The sequence below is a fragment of the Amblyomma americanum genome, chromosome 10 (assembly GCF_052857255.1).
Source record: "Amblyomma americanum isolate KBUSLIRL-KWMA chromosome 10, ASM5285725v1, whole genome shotgun sequence".
NCBI classification, from domain to species: domain Eukaryota; kingdom Metazoa; phylum Arthropoda; class Arachnida; order Ixodida; family Ixodidae; genus Amblyomma; species Amblyomma americanum.
In genome coordinates, this window is record NC_135506.1 from 111,417,457 (window position 1) to 111,440,583 (window position 23,127).

At 49.4% G+C, this 23,127-nt stretch overlaps 1 protein-coding gene across 1 annotated transcript in view; it reads left to right on the forward strand.

Moving 5' to 3' along the window:
- LOC144108631 (uncharacterized) overlaps positions 1-20,214 on the forward strand; it is a 71,353-nt gene extending 51,139 nt beyond the window's left edge. The window contains exons 4-6 of the mRNA XM_077641818.1: positions 4,178-4,350; positions 12,125-12,358; positions 20,197-20,214. Coding sequence (XP_077497944.1) covers positions 4,178-4,350; positions 12,125-12,358; positions 20,197-20,214 — 425 coding nt within the window. The remainder of the gene's footprint in view (positions 1-4,177; positions 4,351-12,124; positions 12,359-20,196) is intronic.
- The last annotated feature ends 2,913 nt before the right edge of the window (positions 20,215-23,127 follow it).

The following is a 23,127-nucleotide window of genomic DNA, read 5'->3' on the forward strand; positions in this document are numbered from 1 at the left end:
CGGAGTAGCAGGGTCGACGTCAAAATATGGAAGGCGAAAACGAAATAGATAAGGTGGGCGTCCTTTCACCACCGTCACTGCCGCTCGTGTGACTTGTTTATAGCTCGGCCGGCAGAAACAGTGGCGCGGAAGTCTGTTACGTCACATTGAGTTGACTTGAAGCCGGGGTAGCGGGGTCGACGTCAAAATCTGGAAGGCGAAAACGAAATAGATAAGGTGGGCGTCCTTTTACAACAGTCACTGCCGCTCGTGTGACTTGTTTACAGCTCGGCCGGCAGAAACAGTGGTGCGGAAGTCTGTGACGTCACACTGAATTGTCTTGAAGCCGGTGTAGCAGGGTCGACGTCAAAATCTGGAAGGCGAAAACGAAATAGATAAGGTGGGCGTCCCTTCACCACCGTCACTGCCGCTCGTGTGACTCGTTTACAGCTCAGCCGGCAGAAACACTGGCGCGCAAGTCATGGACGTCATTTTGGGTGGAAAAAACAGCGCAAAGGGACGGAAGACAAAGAAAAAGGAAACCACACGGACGAAACGGAGTAAGGACTTGCGTGGCCTCGTAGATTATTTCCACAGTGCCGATTTAAGACTTGTGTTATCAGATAAGGAAGGACATTTTGTTGTGATTCCGGAAGGGATGTTCAATGAAAAGGCTTTGGCGGCTGTCAAAAAGTGTTTTAAACGGGTCAACGTAGATCACGTGGTTGTGAAAGAGCGTGTGATTTCATTGTTGAATGAGTTTAATTTGAAAGCATTAGCCACCTCGGTTCAGAAATCACAGGGAACGGAATTGGACTTATTTTTTCGGCAAAAACCCACAAGATCGATGTCCCATTTAGGGCTATAGTTTCCGAAGGCGGCACTTGGCAGTATTTAATCTCTAGTTACCTACAGGAACACATTTCAGGATTGACAGTTGACGATCCTTTTGCTGTGAAAAATGCCGATGTTCTTGTCAAGTTCCTAAGGCAAGAAAATCCGGGAAAGTGTACCGGTTTCAGCATAGACATACAAGACCTTTATTATTCTCTTCCGCATAAAGGCATGTTAAAAGCGGTACGCAAGTGCATAGATGAAGAAAATGACGAAGCTAGGTTTAAAAAAAAAAACAGCGCTCGTCCGTGTGGTTTCCTTTTTCTTTGTCTTCCGTCCCTTTGCGCTGTTTTTTCCACCCAAAATGAACGCATACCAACTCGCCCAACTTTCCATTCTACTTCATGGACGTCACACTGAGTTGTCCTGAAGCCGGCGTAGCAGGGTCGACGTCAAAATCTGGGACGCGAAAACGAAATAGATAAGGTGGGCGTCCTTGCACTACCGTCGCTGCCGCTCGTGTGACTCGTTTACAGCTCGGCCGGGAGAAACAGTGGCGCGGAAGTCTGTGACGTCACACTGAGTTGTCTTGAAGCCGGGGTAGCAGGGTCGACGTCAAAATCTGGAAGGCGAAAAAGAAATAGATAAGGTGGGCGTCCTTTCACCACCGTCACTGCCACTCGTGTGACTCGTTTACAGCTCGGCCGGCAGAAACAGTGGCGCGGAAGTTGTGACGTCACACTGAGTTGTCTTGAAGCCGGTGTAGCAGGGTCGACGTCAAAATCTGGAAGGCGAAAAAGAAATAGATAAGGTGGGCGTCCTTTCATCACCGTCACTGCTGCTCGTGTGACTTGTTTACAGCTCGGCCGGCAGAAACAGTGGCGCGGAAGTCTGTGACGTGACACTGAGTTGTCTTGAAGCCGGTGTAGCATGGTCGACGTCAAAATCTGGTAGCCGAAAACGAAATAGATAAGGTGGGCGTCCTTTCACCACCGTCACTGCCGCTCGTGTGACTCGTTTACAGCTCGGCTGGTAGAAATAGTGGCGCGGAAGTCTGTGACGTCACACTGAGTTGTCTTGAAACCGGGGTAGCAGGGTTGACGTCAAAATCTGGAAGGCGAAAACGAAATAGATAAGGTGGGCGTCCTTTCACCACCATCACTGCCACTAGTGTGACTCGTTTACAGCTCGGCCGGCAGAAATAGTGGCGCGGAAGTCTGTGACGTCACACTGAGTTGTCTTGAAGCCGGGGTAGCAGGGTCGACGTCAAAATCTGGAAGGGGAGAAAGAAATAGATAAGGTGGGCGTCCTTTCACCATCGTCACTGCCGCTCGTGTGACTCGTTTACAGCTCAGCCGGCAGAAATAGTGGCCCGGAAGTCTGTGACGTCACACTGAGTTGTCTTGAAGCCGGGGTAGCATGGTCGACGTCAAAATCTGGAAGGCGAAAACGAAATAGATAAGGTGGGCGTCCTTTCACCACCGTCGCTACCGATAGTGTATTAGAAAAGGTTAAGCTCTGATCGAGGTTAAGCTAATCCGACCTGTTCGCAGCACAGGTGGAAGCTGATGAAAACTACGATGTGCAATGCACAGTGCGAACGTGTGTTGCAGAAAAGGAGGCGTGATAGGCTGAGGCGATTGCATACTGCTCTCGTGCAGTGGCCAGCGAAGCTCATATTTTCGCGCTGCCACAGGTTCGAATCCCTGTCGCGGTAGTATTTCTTTGCTTATTTGTTGATTCGATCAAGATCAAGGTCACGGTGAAGGCTTCAGTGATGGCCCAACTTTTGCAGCTTTGGTCCTGATGTAGAGCTTTCTCTCTAAAGAACAGCCACATGCTGCCGATGGGATCCGAAACATTTCCCTATGTTGCTTGGTATCAGTGACTGTTGGCTTCCTTCAAATATGTCGCAACGAGCATCTCTTTGCCCCTTCGCTTATCTACTCCAAAGGCGCACATACGGCATGCAGAGTGCATATAGCTCATACAGTGCGACATGTGCAGGATATTCAGAATTTAGAAGACGGAAGTTTCAGTTCAGTGAAGTTTGTTACAACCACCGCAAGTAGAGGCGCGTCGATAACATACGTCTCCCAAGCATGCTTCTGGGGTTACCTACCGACGGGAACAATGCGGTAATCTCATTTTCACGCAGGACGAGACAAGACATTGTCTAATCAGGTAATCCACGGCTTGCAGCAAAAGCCTGTCTGCTAGATTTCAAGTTATCCAATCACGTGCACTGTACCGTGTAACACATTTCAAAATTATATCCAAGAACAGTACCGGATTTCCAACACTGGTGATCTAAAACAGTTTAATGGAAATAAGCCACAGAAGAAAGTGATGAAAATCAAGGACATAGAAGTCACTGACACGCCACACTGGCACATTAGGGCTCGTCTGACTTCTCCCACTAAAGGCTACCGGTTTTATCTGGACCCGTGTTGATAGTCCTTTTCGCGCTCTAATCCAACGCATTGGATAAGTCCTCAGACTCGTTCAGCACCAACGTGCCTTTAAACTTGAAGTTGCAAAATTTCTAGACATTTGTGTTTCTAAAAACTAAAATCAGTGTAAGAGTTTCACAAAGCTGCCTAAAATATTATCGACTGAAGCTGATGGTTTCAAACTTCTCTCAAGGGCTACGTTGGCAGCTAAACTTTCTTAACCTTGTCAATATTACCGTATTAGTGGTACGCTGCTCACCTGCGATCATTTATGAAAAGCCGCCGCCGAATGATTATAGAAAGGAATTTGGCCGAAAAAATCAGTTTTATTGCTTTCCAGGCAACATTGCTTAAAATTGAATGAATGATACATTGTCCTCTATTGAGAAACTTAGAATTAGGCTGCATATATCTGACCTATGCTGTGTGCAGCGACTGCAGTCTGATCCCGCGCGCATACGCGAAGGCCAAGGTAGTAGAGATGTCTGTACCAAGTGTTGGAAACTAGGTACTAGCCGAGAGCCCTTCTAGTCGGAGTTGTTGTTCTCGTCATTGTTTTCGTTTGCTTTTTCAGAGTTTTTGTCTAAAACGTGTCCACGACACGTTGCCTTACACTTTCTCAGCGGTTTTGTTGGCGGCCCATCTACTAGCGCTTTTCATCCGCCGGGTAGAGCTGAAACCTACTTCGGCGGCTTAAGAAGATTGGTGCCTTTACGAGAAAGCGGAACCTGTGCCGACCGTAGCCGGGGCGCATTTATAAACACGCTGAACGTACCGCGTTTCGGTTTAGCATGCCGTATGGGCAACGTTGGTATGACGTTGCTTTTTCACTGTCCCTCACTGAACGATTACGCTAGCTCCACTGTCGTTTGCGGACCACAGCTTGGAATGTATTTCGGGTGCTCGTGCAGCTTCCACCGGCTACGGCTACCTGGTCTGCACGATTGGCCGCGCTGGACACGACGCTGCCATGTTTCCCACCAGTGAAGGCCTATGTGATATCATTGTGTTCACGCACGTCGAAATGGTCAACTCGACGCTCGTGTCTAGCACAGGACAAGTCGCGTTCGCCACCTTCCTCGAGGTACGGAACACTTCCTTCCTTTCCTGCCACTCTGAGCAGCTCACCTCATATAACAAGTGGGGGATCTTGGAGAAACACTTCGCGCTCCTCTGCGAAAGGGCTGATGCATACGAGTTCTAGGACAAAATAAATCTCTCCATCTGCCGCGGTGGCTCAGTGGTTAGCGTGCTCGGCTACTGAGCAGGAGCGCCCGGCTTCGAACCCGACCGCGGCAGCCACGTTTCGATGGAGGCGAAAGGCAAAACGCTGTTCGACGTCAGTGCACTGTAAAGATCCCCAGGTGGTGTAAATTATTCCGGAGCCCTCCGCAACGGCACCTCTATCTCTCTCCACTTTCATTGCTACCTTCCTCCCTTCCCTCACGGCACGGTTCAGATGTTCACCGAGAACTGAGCTACCGTGCCTCTCACTTCCTGACAGCCAATCATCAGTTATAATTCGCCCACAAAACGCGAGCCGTAAAGACCACCTTGTTCGGTCGCATTCCTCAACTAACATTCACAAAGGAGATCCGTACTTCACTAGAATCCACCGCCGTCAAATGGCTCTCGTAACCTATTAAAACCAGTTAACGAGTTCCAGGCATTGCGCAATCTGCCTTGAAGGACGTAGAATGATGACGTCTTTTAAGGTGTCTTATGTCTAGATGATTACCTCGTATTCCCCACAAGGAATGGCGGCCCACTTATTCACGCAAAGGCCACCTTATGTAGCATTAAATGGCAATGAAGAGTCAAGAAGAATATTGGCGGTGGTGTACAACTTAATTATTCTGCCGATATATCTAGCACATCTGAAGCATGCGTGCGCAGTACCTGGCGTCGCACTGCGCAGATGCGTATATCCGCTTTAGACACTGCATAAACATTTGTTAAAGTGACGTGAAGAATTTCAAACCCTGCATAGTAGGCGCAAGCACTAAGATGCACTAAATGCGGAAAATCTTCCGCTGATAAACATCAAGTCAGGCACTCGAAATAAACGGGAAAAAAATGATTTAGAAAGCAGACGCTGCCGCGCCCAATGGTGGTCAGGGTGTGCGTATGTTGTGTTTGCTTTGTTAGGTTACGCAATTTATAATTCCTAAAATCCGCTCATTTGCAGTTTTTTTACAGAAGTGAATGAAAAGAAATATAACTTACGGTATCAAAGCAGTGTTGATTCCCTATGAGTATACATGAGGTCGGGACAGAAATTTTGCACTTGCGGCAAGCGGACCCAGCTGGTTTCAGTCGCCCGCCGTGGTCTGCAAAAACCCTGGTCGTAACACCTTGGTGGAAGGTGCCGGGTATACAGGTTCTCCGAAGAAGGATCTCCACCTTCACTTTCACCGGAGTCGTCGCATTGTTGGTCTATCGCATTCTGTGCCCATGATGTCCCTGGACGGCGACGCTACGAGGTCTGTGCCCAGCTGTTCGTGGCAGCATTACCGGGAGCCACGGTCGTTCGCTGGTTCATCCAGCGACGGCGTTGATGAATAGCTCACCCACTACCAACGAGCGAGTCGGTACAATAAGTGGAACTCCTCCACCCGACTTGCAGACGTCGTCTTTTCCCTAACCGACACGGCCCTAACGTGGTACGACCACCACGAGGATTCGTTCACGACATGGGACCGTTTTGTAGGGGAGCTCAAGAAGAGCTTCGGTGACTCAATCGCGAAGAAGAAGCGGGCTGAACGAGCACTTGCGCAAAAGGCTCAGCTTCCTGATGATAAATACATTGAAAAAATCGTCAATTATGCACGGTTGTCTCTCCTGTCATAACAGAAGAGTGCAAAGTTGGCCACTTGCTTAAAGGATTCGCCGAAGACATTTACAGTATTATTACCAGAAAAGAAAGTATCGAGCCTGTGTATGACGTCATACAGCACTGTCGGATGTTTCAGACATGAAAATGTGTCGCATCACGCCGAACTTCAGACGTTTGGCCGGGGTGTCGACGGCGGCAGCTGTAGGTACACCATATTCATGTGATCTGACCTCCACGATCCGCCAGATCGTTCGCGAAGAGTTGGCCAGGTCGCTGGAACTCACTCGGGATTCCTCAGCGCTCCCTCCTCCGCCAGCCGCCGTTAATGTGGCGGACGTTGAGGAGCGCCGCGTACCCCGAGGGCTGCTGCCGAGAAACATAGAGCGATCGCCTCCCGGCCACCGGCCCCGCTTTTATCAGCCCACGCCGGCCACATACGACCAGCACTTCCGGCCCAGTACTTCATATGATGACTACTTGCCGGCGCAGCCGGCTTCTGGCCCGTCTCTTGTGTGCTACCTCTGCGGTCAGCGCGGTAACATCTCCCGATTTTGTCCCCGCTGACAACCATGCCGTTACGGCTCCTCTACGTATCCTCCGCGGCCTGATTACCAACCTGTTCCTTCTCGATGCCCATCCTGCTCGCCTGATTCCGGCAACCCATGGCCTGCGCAAATGGGGAATCGTTCGCCGGCATCCGATAGAAGTGTGACACCACCTCCAGCTTTTCGCACTCGTCAATCTCCATCACCCCGACGCCGCTCCTCCTCGCCTCCGCAAGAAAACTAGTCGGCGCGACCGCTGTGGGTGAGGTCGCTGAATGTCTACCGGCGGAAGAGATACCTCTGCCTCTTGTTATGTTGCGGAACAAAGTGAATGTGCTAGTGGATGGTGTACCTGTGACGGCCTTACTGAATACCGGTGTTACTATTTCAGTTATGAGCGCTCGTTTAAGTGTCGGCTATGACGTAAAGTTTTGTTTCGATGGGAAGAAAATGTCTAGTTTTGTGGTGTTGGTGGCGAACCGTTGCCTGCAGTTGGAGTGTGCAGTGTTAAGATTTCCTTGAGCGGTCAAGTGTTCAGCACGGCATTGGCGGTGCTCGCTCGATCGACGCACGACGTTATTCTTGGCCTCGACTTTTTGCAGGTGTGTGGAGCTAACGTCGACTGTAACACAGGGGAGCTTTGCGTAGGCTAATGTTTCACCACTGTCCTTGTGGAAGGCTCGCGCAGTGGTGAGAATGCGTTCTGTGTTACCCGAAATACTGTCGTTCCTCCTCCTTCGGCTATATGCGTACCGGTTTCCTGCCCCGATACCACTCTCGACGTGTTTGATGTGACTGTGAAGCCAAGCCATTTGACCTGCATGAAGAAGATCTTGGTTCCTTATGCCAAGGTTTCTGTCACCAACGGACGCACTGCACTGTGGACAGTGAATTTTTCGACAGGATCTGTAGTTCTGCCTGAAGGCATGAAGCTTGAGTAATGCAGCCACGACTCGCCGGAATCCATTGCCTTGGTTACCGACGCCTTGGGCGCAGCGGCGCCAGAGCTTTACGACGAGTCGCAGTTACTTCACATGATCGACAGCTCGCTTTCCACGCATGAGCGCCGTGCACTGTTTTGACATCCTCCTACTGCACTCCACTGTGTTTTACTTCTCACAGCACGGTGGCCTATCATCCATCCCCTTGTCTCGGACCCTGCCCAGGGTTGACACTGGCGCCGCACATTCGACCCGACAAAAGCCCTACCGAGTGTCACCGTCTGAACGCAAGGTGACCCATGAACAAGTGAAGGAGATGTTAACCAAAGTGTTATCCAAGAGTCGTCGACTCCCTGGGCTGTTCCTGTAACTCTTGTTCGGAAGAAGGATGGATCATGGCGTTTCTGCGTAGATTACCGTCGTCTAAATGCTGTCACAAGAAAAGACGCATACCTGCTCCCTCGAATCGACGATGCCATCGACTGCCTATTTTCAGCCCCTACTTCTCTTCTATTGACCTGCGGTCGGGGTATTGGCAAATCCCTATGCGTCCCGCGGACAGAAAACGGCGTTTATTACGTCTGACGGGCTTTATGAATTTAATGTAATGCCATTCGGCCTTTGTAATGCGCCCGCCACCTTCGAGAGATTTATGGACACTATACTCCGTTGGAAGAAATAGGAAATGTGCATGTGCTACCTAGACGGTGATGTTATTTTCGGACCGACGTGCAGTGAACACAACGACGGTTTAGCTTACATCCTGGACGGTATGCGCAAATCTGGCGTTGTGCTTAACTCTATAAAGTGCCTCTTTGGTGCACGCCAAGCGTTAGTGCTTGGACACCTCGTAAACATGGACGGCGTCAGACCTGATCCAGCCAAGACTGCAGCTGTCAAGTCGTTCAAGCCACTATAGTCTGTCGAAGAGCTGCGAAATTTCTTGTGCTTATGCTCATACTTTCGCCGCTTTTTTCATCGCTTCGCGGACATCGCATAACCCCTGACAGGCCTGCTTCAGAAAGATGTGGGCTTTCGAGTGGACTCCTGAGTGCGACTCCGCCTTCTACCACCTAAAATTCCTTCTTACGTCGCACCCTGTGCTTCGCCACTTCGATCCCTCCGCCCCCACAGAGATTCATACCGATGCCAGCGGTGTTGGCCTCGGCGCTGTGCTTGTCCAGAGCTGCGACAACAAAGAGCACGTTGTTGCGTATGCGAGTCGCTCGCTCAGTAAGCCGGAGCGCAATTATATGGTCACCTGGCAGCAATGCCTCGCCATCGTTTTCGCCATGCAGCTTTTCCGTTCATATCTCTACCGACGCCCGTTCACTATCGTCACCGACCATCATGCCCTCTGCTGGTTCGTTAACCTTCGGGACCCGTGTGGGCGCCTTGCACGATTGGCTCTCCGGCTACACGAGTTTGACTATACAGTCGCCTACAAGAGCGGCCGCCAGCACGCCGACGCGGACTACCTTTCGCGGTTGCCTTTTCCTGAGACGGAGTCTAACATCGATCATTTCGAGCACTGCGTCACGTCAGTATCGCCGTGTTTTCCTGACCACCACATTCAAAGCGGAACAGCAGAGAGATTCAACCCTGCGGTCACTTCTTGTGGATGCTGAAGACACCTTTGGTACTAACCACTTCTGCTTGCGACATGGTCTGCTATGGAAGTAAAATTATTCTTCTACGGGCCAGCGCTTCCTCCTGGTAGTTCTGAAGAGCCTGCACACCTCTGTATCGCAGGCCATGCACGACGACCCTACATCTGGACATCTTGGGTCGGCACGAACGCTTCACCGTACCCAGGCCCGCTTCTATTTGCCGAAAATACAAGCCACGACTGAGCGGTACGCCGCCAGATGCACTCAGTGTCAATGATATAAGCGTCCTACTAGCGTTGCTGGTCAGCTCCACCCTGTGACACCACCTGGCACACCGTTCGAGCAAGTGGACCATAGACCTCCTTGGCCCATTTCCCAAATTCTATCATGGGAGCCGCTGGATAGTGGTTTGCGTTGATTACCTTACTCGGTATTGTGAAATGGCCGCCCTACCCTCATCTATCGCATATCATGTGTCCTCATTTATGCTGCGCTCCATAGCTCCCCTCCATGGAACCCCAAAAGTTATCATCGACGACCGTGGTGGGCAGCTCACCGCTGACGTCGTGGAGCAGCTTCTCCGTTTCTGCGCAACGCATTTTCTCCATTCCTCGTCTTACCATCCACAGACGAATGGGCTAACTGAGCGCACGAACCAAAAGATCACCAACATGCTGTCAATGTACGTGGATTCAACACACAAAAGTTGTGACAGCGTCCTGCCGTTCATCACCTACGCTTTCAATACCGCGCTGCATGAGACTACTGGCTTCAGCCTCTTCTTTTACTATATGCTTGCCCTCCGCGCTACACCCTGAACCCCATACTACCATTTTCTGCCGAGCCTCATGAAGACCCCTCCATCGACGAGACACTTTTTCTCGCCGAAGATGCCCGGAGTCTTGCCCGCCTTCGTATCCTCGCCTCCAAAGATCAGTCCGAAGAGCGCTACGATGCCCACCACCACCACGTCACTTACAGCCCTGGTTATTTGGTCTTGTTGTGGCGGCCTGTCCGAAAGCGGGGACTGTCCTGGGCTGAAGCCCGCCCATTCGCGCGGTGCTTTTTGACTCGCCCTGCGGGAATCGGTTGCGTAGGGAAAAGTGTGACGCCCATGAAGAGGCGATGCCTACTGTATTTGGTTGGCATCTTGGTTGGCATCGCTGAGTGCGCAGAAGGGTAGAAGAACGAGGTGGTTGGTTGCGTCTAGGGCTCGGCAAGCGGACCCAGCTGGTTTTAGTCGCCCATCGTGGTCTGAATAAACCCCTGGTCGTAACAATATTTTGAACAGCAGGAATTTTTCGCCGAATTCTTCGCAAGCACTTGAGAAAAACTTGAAAATTTTAACGTAATAATAATTAGCGCCGCATAGACGGCACTTGATCCGTACTGTCATGGGCCCGGAGCGCTGACCGTATAAAAACCTGTGCGGCCAGATGAGAAGGACTGATAACATGTGGTGGGGCAGTGATATGGCAGTTAAGTAGGAGTAGAAAATAAAGGGAAGCCTTTGCTTGCAGAGAGATGGAGAGCGATTAACAACGTTGGCCAGGGGAGAAAGAAGGAGAGAGAAACAAGACGGGTGACCAAGGGAGTTAGAAGACAAGAAAACGAAGAAAATAAAGGAATGCTCTTGTGTACTGAGCAATGGAAAGATATGAAACTCAGGCTGCTGAACTAGCTGTAACGAAAATTTATGCGCAGTGATGCCACCCGCCGCTCATTACCAGAGCTGCGAAGGCTGTTGGCCGCGTGGGCCGGTCTAGTCGGTTCTGTGTTTCTCTCGCCGAGAGGCCGCAGCTCGCAGGGGAAGCGCTTGGTGAGAGGGAGCCCAGCTAAGATTCCCTCTGCGGGCTGCCTCGGAAACAAAATAACTAAACAAAAAACTACCGCGCGCTGCCGTGCCGCGCAAGAAACCGATGTGCGGCGTAACCAGACCTAGGAACGGCGGGTAACAAAGACCTCGCAGCAGCGAGAGCAGCGCCAGCACAACGCGTAGAAGACAAAACTTCAACTTCCGGAATTGCTGTCTCTGATGAGGTACGTTTAGGAAGGCCGTGCTGGAGCGAGTAAGGAGGAAGCCTCTGCAAGAAGCAGCGAGTTTAGGCAATTTTTTTTTCTTGCCTGAAACAATGTGTCTCCCAAGCTAACGCCCCATGGTGGAAATACGTAACGACAACGAGGTTGGTCCACGCCGCGGGGATGATGTCAAAGTGCCGGCGCAGATAGCAGAGGGCTGAAAAACGCTGACGGTCAAGGGTTACCCGGTGCTTATGTTCGCTTGGGCCTGCGTGCTCCAGTAACAATATGTATGGTATATTATGAATGACGCGGCACTGATTGTTACCCTTTACGACCAAATGAACACTTATGACCGCGAATTTGCATACAGCTTTGAGTTTAATTTTCGAATATGTTATGTACGAATTCGCATTTCTTCAACAGGGATGCCTGCCTACAGGCGTCGTTGCTGTTTGTTGTAAGCGGCGGTTAGTGTTCTTTTATGAAGTGCAATACTGCTCCCGCTGCTACATGCATTGCAGGAGATGACGCTTAGAGCAGGTCAGTCCCCTTTTTTTCTTTCCTCGTAGGCAGCAGTAACTGTATACGGTGCGAAGGAGAAAGAAAGAATATTATTAGGGAGTTTAATGGGAGCGCTTCTCGACACAAGCGGAACTTCTTGCAACAAAAGTTCAAAGTTCTTGACTACAGAAGGAATGTCTTAGAGCTCTGGTAGAACCTTATGTCTAACTCAACGTGGAAGCCACCAAGATAGGACGGCACTTTGCTCGTTTTAACTGCTTTTGTCATTTATATCTTTCCTAAATGAGATTTGTCGCCAATGTCACATAAGCTTTCCGTTGCTCGTACGCGTCTGTGGTTTCCGCAGCAGACGTGTTTGACAGCGCAGCTGTGTCAATTCCAGGTTGCCGCAAACAGGCAGAAACACGTGCGAACGACTTACGGTGTGAGCTACTCGCCGCGACGAGTGGAGAGAGACCTGGCGTCCCGTAGTAGTGCCAAACAAATTGCCGACCACTATGTGCTCGGAGCGAAGCAGGTCTTCCCCAATGCCAGCCTCTCGGTGCTAGGGATCATGGGGCTAGAGCGGACCGTCGCCGCCATGAAGAAGGCGCCCAAGCTGTCCGGCGTTTTTCAGGCAAGTTACCCTGTACTTTTTGTAATTACGATGGTGACATCGACTGTACGTAATGCCGCGTATGAAAGTCTGCCCAAAATACGGTACTTCAGTCTCCAAGCATACTGACCAGAATGAATGACATTGAAATTTCTGAACGGGGAATCGTGCTTTTATTACAGAAAATTAAGGGCACATCAGCACCAGGGCCGGACAACATTTCCAATTGCGGTTTGAAAAATTGTGGTGCTGCAGTGGCCCCGTATCTAGTTGAATTGTTTCAAAAATCTTTAGAAAGTTGTGATATACCTCTTGACTGGAAAACCGCCAATGTAGTTCCAATATATAAAAGCGGTGATAAAAATAAAACATGTAACTATCGCCCATATCTCTGACGAGAGTGTCTTGCAAATCACTCGAGCATGTAGTATATACCCAGTTAGCCATCTACAAAACAATAACTATCTCTGTTCGACGCCACATGGATTGTGGTCCGGTTTCTCGCGTGAAACACAGCTCGTAGAATTCACCCTTAGCGAAGAAAGGCTGTGCTAAACATGCATTTCGAATACATTGTATAAATTTCGTATTAATTTTGCTTTTGTTTGTTCCTATCCTTAAATTGCCATACGAATGCTTTCTATGTACGCCAGGAGTACTGTTTGGAACATTCTATCAAATGCATCAGATATGCGTTTTCTGTCCGCTTAGAATATTTATTGTTCATGAGAAATATACCAAAAAGACGCTTTACATACATTAAAAATCTACTAAGTGATATAAAATAATACAATAAAATATGCTAAAAATATACATTAAATGCAATACCCAACATTATAAATTCATTAAAATAGGCAATTAAAACATTACAAATATATTCACTTCGGCTCGGCTTACAAACGGCGGGCTGGTGGGATTCACCCGATAATACTGATCAATGTTGTCAACAGCAGGAGCAGTGACTTAACTGGTTATAAGCAAGAGGAGACCATCCCAAAGAAAACGCGTTGTCGTCAAGAGGTCTATGGCAATGCAAGGTCACGTGACGGGACCGGAACGGGAAAGATGTCGTCACGCAGGAAATGCCACCGGAAAGTGACCTCAGCAAACAGGAACTGCTCCGATAAGCGGTGTACTTGGCTTGGCTTATATATGCCCCCCGAGGGGAGACACGTTGTCTTGCCCGGTGAGGCGCTTTTTGCGCAAGGACTGTGGGCTCCCAAATTGTCGCACATGTGCCGAAATGGTAGCGTTACCATCTACGGTCTATCTAAAACCAAATTTTTAGTAGTAACCTGCATCAGGCATCGGTCAGGAGTCGAACTGTCAACCAATAAATACATGGGCGTCTACGGGAGCTGGTCAGTCTTGCCAGTCGGGGTCCTTCTCGCTGGCATGTTCGTGCCCGGAGGCGCGCATGGAGCCATTTCCGGTGTAATGCTATCACGCTGTCCACACGTAATTTAAATAAGTGGTGATTGCCTCTCTGCTAGAACATAACATAAACGAATGGACGACAGAAAAGTGAGTTTTCACTGTTCCCGGAAAGGTGATTTCAAGCACTAGGTTGTTCCATGGCAGCTTCATGTGTGCTGCACATATGCTGACGAGGGCTACCCATTTGTTAAAATTGAGGTACACTACGGACGAATTAATTTCGTATTTACTAAAGAACAATTTAAATGCATTGGCAACATGCCATTCCCAATACGCTATTTCGAGCACTGACTGTTCAACGGTAGCTTGAAGTGTGCTGAAAATTCGTTTACGCGGACTGCTCATTCCTTAGAATTGAAGTGAACTTTGGACGAATTAATGTCGCATTTGAACAAGTACACTTTCTATACATTGCGAAAATGCAAAGGCCATTTGCCGAAACGTGATTTCGAGCACTAGATTGTTCTACGGCAGCTAAACGTGTGCTGAAAATATGTTTAAAAGGACTGGCCGTTTGTTAAAATTGAAGTATACTTGAGACGAATTAATTTCATATTTACGAAAGTACAATTTTAACACACTGGCAAGATGCTAAAACGGCATACATAATTTTTCACGTGTTTGGAACGTGCTCGAAACATGCCTTAAGTGAAGTACACTTCAGACGAATTAATTTCATATGTATGAAAGTACACGTTTAATACACTGACTAGATGCTAAAACCGCATGCATGCTTCTTCACGTATTTGAAACGTGCTCGAAGCATGCTTTAAGTGCCGTATTTTTGACAAATTTTAAGAATATATTTCGAATACCAAGCATAAAATTTCAGGAACCTATTTCAGACATATATTTAGTGCATTCATGAATACAAAATATGTTTAAAATATCTTATAAATATCCCGAAGTATATTCCAAATGTATTAGTTTTTGCTAATTGCACCCATGACATTTTCGTTTCCTTAAATCCCCCTGGTCAGATAGATTGTATTTTTCTACACTTTCAAAAAACGTTCGACTTAGTCGCTCACAACCTATTAAAACAGAAGCTTTTACATTTAAATATCCAGACTGCACTCCTAACATGGATAAAGGCATATCTTGTCAACAATGCGTAGTTTAAGGCGGAATCATTTCTGCAAGTGTGGGGGTGACTTCAGGTATTCCGCAGTATCTCACTAGCAGCATTTCAAGTAAAAGCAGACTTTATGCAGATGACTGCTGTATCTACCGCAACATTTCGTCGGAAGCAGATGCAGCTACTTTACAACAGGACCTCAACTCCGTGTTCCCTTGGTGCGAAAAATGAAATAAGGCGCTAAATCTCTACAAATGTAATCTCATCCGTTTTACGAAAAAGAAAAAAAAATCCAAACAGACTGTTTTCTTGGTAGCTCAGACATATCTGTTGTTTCAACTTATAAGTACTTGGGAGTCATTTTCTCTGCTGACCTCTCATGGAATACACATGCCAATTATAAATCGGCTAAAGCCAGCCGCACATTAAATTTCCACCGACGGAACTTTAGGGATGCGCCAATTCCACTCAAGGGGACGTTATTCATGTCCAATGTACAGTGGTGAGCAGCCCTGTCTAGAGCGCGCCGCCGGTGCTCTGCGGAGTAAGTCAGCGCCATCTAACGTAAGGCTTTGGGTTTGAGTTATGCGTCCCGTGCAGCAAAAACAGAGGGTTGCCTGCTCATCGCTTTCTTGTCCAGCCTCCGTCTTGCGACTTAGTTTTGTGTCGCCAGGGCCGCGCTTCCTGCATTAGTGACGCTCTGACGATGGCCTGGGTGTCGCCGTGCCGCCGCGTTTCACGAGTGTAACGAGCGGCCAGCAAGCAAGCGCGAGTGATAGCGGATGATCGCACGTTTCTGGATACAAGTTGCAAGATTTGTACGCATGCCAAATGCAGTGTCCTTTGTAGCTGATAGCGCATCACAAAGACACGCCATCAAACAATACGCCTGCAACGCATCGTGCGCGCTGGTAAAGTGGTAACCTTATGCGGATACGACGGAACCAGATATAAAACAACCAAATAATCCCAAATCTCGCGCACTCAGCCTGGTGGGTGTTTGAAACGCGTAATCACCCGATAGCACTTGCTTCCCTAAATGTCTCATGATTCGCGCGAAACGCGTTGGTTTTCCGGTCGCTGTTACATATCTTTGAGCGCGTCCCTGGCGGTGTGAAGCGCAAGCACTGAGCGGAAATGCAGCCGAGAACCCCCGAGCAGGCACCACTTTATTTTGGCAGCGCATGTGCACGGGACGCGTAACTCGAACCCAGAGCTTAACGTGAGATGGCGCTGACTTGCTCCGCAGAGCACCGTCGGCCCGCTCCAGACAAGGCTCCTCAACACTGTACGTCCTGCACTTGAACACGCTTGCACCGCTTGGGACCCGCATACAAAACAGAATATTGAGGAACTGGATTTTAATTTCGGAAAAAGCAATTCTGATTTGTGCGACAGATCGGCGTGGCCGTTACTTGAAAAAAGGACAAAATATTCAAGACTGCTTCTTTTATAATGTGCTTACTGACAAAACTGGTATTCGAAAAGAGAAATACGTACATGAGGCAAGTTACGTTTCCGCCCGCACCGACCACCCACTAAATGTGCGCGTGTACAATTCCCGAATTAACACATTCAAATCTAGTCTTTTCCCACGAACGATACATGATTGGAACAGTCTGCTTGCACAAATTGCTGCTTCCCCTCCCACATCTTTACAATGCTTTGCAAAACCACCTGTTAATATGATTGCATTACGTTAAAATGACTCAGTATCACTGTTAACATTAGTGTAGCAATATTTCTTATCCCATTGCATTGTGTTCTGGTTCCGAGTTGCTAAAACAGTGCTGTATTTTGGATCTCATTTTCTCCGCGTCTGTCGCGAGCGTGTTTGTCTTTCTGCAAAGTTCTTTTCATTTTTACCTTTCCTCTGATAGTACATGGGTTTTTTCAGTATATTGCATCATTTGCCTCTATTAAAGTATTTAATCATTTGCTTTCATGATGCTTCCCCCGTACAACAATGCCTCAATGAGGGCGCTGCAGGTATTGTGTATAAATAAAATAAATAAATGTATAAATAATGATGCTAAATTTTAACCTTTATTTGTTGACGTGAAATGTAATACGTCCAAGAGGCGAAGTTATCAGAGGCAACGTAAAAAAGCAGCATATAAGGCTCTCTATACCCACAAATTCTGGACAAGAACTTTTTTCAACGAGAAAGAATCCATGAACGAATTTTTTTAAACATATCGTAAAATTTATCATTACCAATCAATACATCTCGAGATCTCCCCTCGGTGAGTTCGCATTGTTTTTCTATGCGAGCGATGTACAAACTTTAAAAGAGCTTTTTGCCTTCGCATCGGAAGAGTGGACGATTATCTGATATTTCTGTAACTGTATCTTACAATATTCCACAGTTCCCTCAAAATTACATTAATGTATAAAAATCCTGGACTTGATATAAAGTATAGTGAAGAAAAAGATTTGATATTTTCAGTTTTTTGCGTAAAAATTCAAAATATCAAGGAATATCAGTTTGCTATTTTTGAGTATATTAAGATGCAATAATGTCCTCGGCTTCCTCCATGAGTCGTTGAGGGCACAAATGTTTGCCTTCAGTTCGTTTCTCATTCTTGCCCTTTCATGGGCTCTGCTCAATGCATTCTTTTTCCGTGTGTTCTAAATTATTATTAACTTGGTGTCGTTTTTAAGTGGGATATTTTATTCTGCGGGCGCGTGTATTGCTGCACAACTAGTTTAATAATCAGTGGGCGGGGTGTAAAGTTAACATAACGTTATCAAGACTGTTCAAAGAGCAATTATCCGTGGCCACAACTGTGGGTCGAAACATCATTAGCTTCCACCGGATTTCAGAGTAGTGCAGCCCACGCCTTCCCAAGTTTTGAAGAAATATAGCTTCAGTGGAGGATTAATTTTTCGATCTTCTTAGGAGATACGCCTAGAATGACCAACCAAGTTGTCAAGAAACCGATTTTTCGCGCGAGTCAGGAAAATTCGAATGTGTCTGTTATCGGCATTCCTGGAGATTTGTCATTGGTATGAGGATATCTTTTGGCCACATCAACTGTGAGACGTCCGGTGCAAAGCACCGAGCTGAACGACAGGAGCCCAACTCAAAACCCGCACATATGCGAAACGTATTTCCTTTCCAGGATCACGTAGGTAAATGAACACCTCGTACAGATAGGCGACCGGTTATAAAAGTGCGATTTAATTAGAAGAACCGAAGCTCTTTTCCTGCGGGAACGATGGCATTCCTTGCATACGTCGTCCCAAATGCAATTTAAATGGGCCTCGTTGTCAGCTTCTCTTGTTAAACCACACATGCGGAAACCTAACGACTCGGGGATGGTTCTCCGGTGGAGTTTGTCCGCTTGACTGAATTCAAGATATCTTGAGCGAATAATTTTATCGGGGCATTCTTGAAAAAGTTAGTTTCATAGGCACACAAGAATCTATGACTTGGATATGTGTTCTTTAAAAATTACGACCCGAAACACTCTGCTACGCTTGTCAAAATTAGATGCAGAAGAGGACGGTGGAATTTTGCAGTAGCCAAGCCGGCCTGGTTAGACTATTAGAACTGAACATCTTTGGGTATGCATCGTAGGTTTTTGGAGGGATAAAATAATCAAGCAGCGTCGAACGCAAAGTCGACCAGGTGCTGCGAAAGTAGGGAAGCATAGAAGTTTGTGGAGGACCGACACAAGTCGTTGTCGGGTCTCCACAAATATATTTGACGGGACCCCTCAGTCAGACGGGAGCGGGACAGCACACCGCCGCCATTCCGCTGTGCAGCGACGAAAAATCGAATCTGCTGTCGTCTGGCAAGCGTGCTGGGGAGTGTCGTCGTCTTCGGCGGCCGCACCACTACGTCACGCTACAGCCCCCCCCCCCCTTTTTTTTGCGATGAAGCTATGAGTAAAGGATGATTGGCGAAGAGCGGATGGTGCTGGCGTGAACGATACTCGGCGAGGGCTGGCATGATCGGGAGGGGATGCAGCTGTGCAGGTGGCGATGACGTCGTAGTCAAAATGCGCAGGTTTCAGACGGTATACGGAGACGGTATCTTTCCTGCAGTTGATGAGGAGAATAAAGTGCTTAGGAGCTCGCTGGATCGCCTGGAAAGGACCACCGTATGGTGGCCGTAAAGGTGGACGCACAGCGCCGTGGCGAACAAGACGTGCGTGCAGCGCTGATGGTCGGGGGACGCGGAGACGGCGAATATATTGTCATTGACGTGGAAGGACGACAAGGCTCGTAGCACTGCGTAGACGAGAAGCATAGTAAGAAATGTCGACAGGGGCGGGTGGCGTGTCCTCGAATATTTATCCATGGACGTGAAGAGTAGTACCAAACGTTAGTTCGGCTGCGCAGATGGAAGAGTCGCTGTCTAGTGCGGTGCGGGGGCTAAGCAGGACAAACGGCAGGCGCTCAATTCATGGTGAACGGAAAGCGGACGCCGTAAGTGAAGCCTTCAGTTGCCGTTGAAAACTTTCGGTGACAGCGTTGAAAATCGGATGCTAAAATGTTGTTTTCATGTGACTGGCGCCGAAGGGCAGAGATAGGTTGGCGAATAAAGGGGAGTTGCAATCACGACCACGGTCAGTCGTAATGGAGGAAAGGGACACCGTAGCTGCTTATCCAGAGAGTATGAGAGCTCTTGTGATCGACTGCGCCGTGACGTCTGGAAGAGGCATCGCTTCAGGCCATCTGGTTACCTGTCATTGCAGGTGAGTAGGTAGCGGTGGTTCCAGCAGGGAGGAAGGGAACCGGCAATATCGACGTGCAGATGGCTGAAGCGTGCGTCCGGGGACGGGAGGGCGCCGAGAGGAGTCACAGTGCTTCAATGCACTTTCGACTGCTGATAGCGGAGGCACACTCGCCACCAGCCACGAACGTCGACGTTTATGCGAGGCCAGACGTAACGAGTGTGGGGTTTTAATAGGAGGAGATAAATACGTTCTCCCGTTTAATCGCGGCTGACACAGTTCGAAACCGCCAGACCTCACCCCTTGATCGTGTACGCTACTGAGCGCACGCCGACCACGGCGGGCTTTACTCTGGGCGAACAATGGAACAACACACTGACTGACACAAACGAGGCATTTATTGCTACAGCAACAGTAATGCCAGTAGCAACAAAACACGCTAAGGAATCGAGGACGTCCGACTCACCAACAAGGTTACGAGCGCTAGGGGCAGGGGAGACTCCGTAGCCGCGTGGGAGGAGATGCGGGAGAACGATCCTCCCCACGAGGCCTCGCACCGCTGGCGGAGAGCGGAGCGCCGCGGTCGATACGTCTACTCCCGACGACGTTCCCCAGCCCGAATAGCTTGATGCTGTGGGCTGTGTCCCGCACGCGTGCAGCAAGCAGTCTCTCCGTAGCGCCCTTCCTTGTTAGTTAAGGTAACTAACCAGGGAACCTCACGGGGCGCCGGGGGCGGAGGCGATGCCATGGGAGGGTGCACCGCGTCAAAGCAAACCACAAGGGGAAGCTGCGGGGCTGAGTCCCCACACGATATGTGACGAGACGTCGGGTTGCGCGAATGCCTGGATGGGCCAAATAATGGAGGGCATGAAAGATGGTTCGGCAGTATGATCAAGGCAAGTAGGGGCGAGGGCGACCGGTCGACGTGTCATAAACGAGGGGAACGGTGCAGTCAGGGAGCAAGGCGCCCCCAACACAAGAGAGATGGCGCGCGTGAGAAGCTGTTGCAGCTCGTCATCGGCTCGTTGAGTAGCAGCCATAGCCGTGAAGGCGATTGGTCGTCCGTTGTCCGTCGCATTGACTTCAGCACGAGAAAGCGCCGCCAACTGCGTTCGACTTGCTGATGACGTGACCAATGTTGCAGGTAAATTCTGAATTGTAGGCGAGCTGCCTGATTTCACAGAAAGCGTATAGGAGGTGCTGCCGGAGGCAAACGCAGTTCTCGGAGGTTTGTGGGAGGATATGAAAGGTGCGTCCCACAAGAAAAGGGCGGAAGTGCTTCACGGCCAATAATGTCGTAGCAGTTGTCGTCCTAAGGTGCTGTAGCGGCGCTCATAGGGCGCGAGCTTCACGGAAAAGAAGGCGATTGGCTGCCAAGTACCACTGACGAACTAGGCAAGACCACGCCGAAAGCAGTGCCTGATGCGTCAGCCTTGACGGATGTGGGGGTGTCGCATTTGGGATGGACCGGGAGTGTCGCGCCGGCGATGGTTTCTTCGATGACGTTAAACACGCGGTCGACAGTATCGGTCCAAGCGACAAGAGCGGTCGGCTTGCAGTGGCGCGGGAGGAGGTCGCGGTGAGGAGGGTGCAGTATGGCGGCGCAGCGAGGAATGAAGCGTCGGTAATAGTTGGCGAGGTCAAGAAATTCGCGCTGATGCCGGGTGGTGGTGGGTCCAGGAAACTGATAGCGGTGACACCTGCCGGTAGCGGGCGAATGCCGGGGGTTCTGACGCGATGGCCGAGAAAATCCAACTCTGTGACACAGGAATCGCTTTTGGGGCCATTTACCCCAAGCCAAAGTGGCTGTCCCATACAAAAATGTCCTATGGCAGGCTATGGAAATTTGGCCCAAATAGCTATAGACCTTTCCTATTTCTGTCTATAGCTGTCTATACAGGCTGATATATTTTTCTATAGAGAGCTTAAGACAATTGTATGGTTCCAAAGCTATAGCATTAGTGGCACAGATTTTTCAATAGCTTTCAATAAGCACCTCTGAGTGCTTATAGACGTTCATAAAAGGCCATAGACGGACATAGCTTTTTCCATAGACGCCCATAGAACTTTTTTGTATGGGGTGTCTTGCGAGCACCTGACGCAGATGGAGCTTGTGGGCCCCTGCAGTGGAGCTGAAGGAGGATGCCGTCAAGGTAGGCGAAGCAGTAAGTCAAACCGCGTAAGACTTAGTCAACCCATCGTTGAAAAGTCTGGGCCGCATTGCGAAGGCCGAAAGGTATCCGTAGGTATTCAAACATGCCAAAAGACGCAATAATGACGGTCATCGGAATATCCGAGGGCTTAACGGGAATCTGGTGATATGTATTCACAAGATCGACCTTGCTGCAGATAATGCAGCTTTGAAGGGCCGATGTAAAATCCTGGATGTGGGGAATCGGGTAGGGGTGAGGGACTGTAGCCTTGTTTAGCGCACAGTAATTGCCGCACGGTCGCCAGTATCCGTCTTTTTTTTGGAGGGGGAGGGCACCATGGGAAGGTATCATACCCTCCGTCGAGGTCTCGAGTGGGGACGGATGCAGCCAAGGTCCAGCATGTGCTCAAATTTTTGTTTGGCGATAGCGAGGCGATCCGATGCGAGGCGAAGAGCGCGAGCAAAGACGGGAGGTCCAGTCGTCACATTATGATTCGTCACGCTGTGAGAGACCAGTGTTTGAAGGAATGGGGGTCAGAAGACATGCGGGAACTCAGCAAGTACGCTGGACCATGGGTCGAGGAGAGTGGTGCGCGCCTGAAGGAGCCCGAGGGGTGGAGCGCGGCATGAAACGCCTTGAACTGCTGAGTTCGTGACAGACTCCAGGATTCGGTTCTGCGGCATGCCAACTGGGAGCCTGCAGTGCCATAGGAAACATGTGCTGATGATTGGCGTGCACGCTTCCGCGATGACAAAGACCCTGCAAAAGGTACGGCGGAGCCCGATGTCGAGAGTCGCCGACTTCTGACCATATGTCCGTATGGTCGGTCCGTTGGCAGCAGTCAGAGCAGGCGAGTCTGAAGGACGGCGTCGTTCGGCCAACGTAGGTGGAAGGACACAGGTCTCGGCACCAATGTCGAGGAGGTAGCGAGCTTTGGTGCCCGATCGGTGACGTGGCAGAGGCGACTGAGTCTTGGGCCAAGAACGCCAGTCGCCTTCAGTGTTCGGCCCGACCATTGCCCGCCTAAGCGCAGGGCTGGGATCACTTGCGTGCGCGAGACCCGTAGCGACGGTGGTAGCAGAAAAAAGGTGCCGGGGGACGGACAATGGTGGTCAGGAGGACTGGAGGTGGTACGAATGGGCAGAGACGAGGAACGCGGCCAGCGCGTCCGAAGGGCGGCAACACGATATAGGAATGATATATTTTATTAGCTCTCTCAAGGTTACATCAGCAACAAAGGAGAGAGGATGCAAAGCAAAAAGCTGCGTTGTTGCAGCTTGGGAGCCAACCTGCGCCCTCTGCCGGAGTGTACAGCCCAGCAGCTGATCACAACAGCAGTGGAAGAGTGCACTCACAAGCACAAAAGAAATACAGCCACACAGTATCTACATCTGACATTTGCATGAAGCTACTCCTCTACTATTTCTGGACGTTATT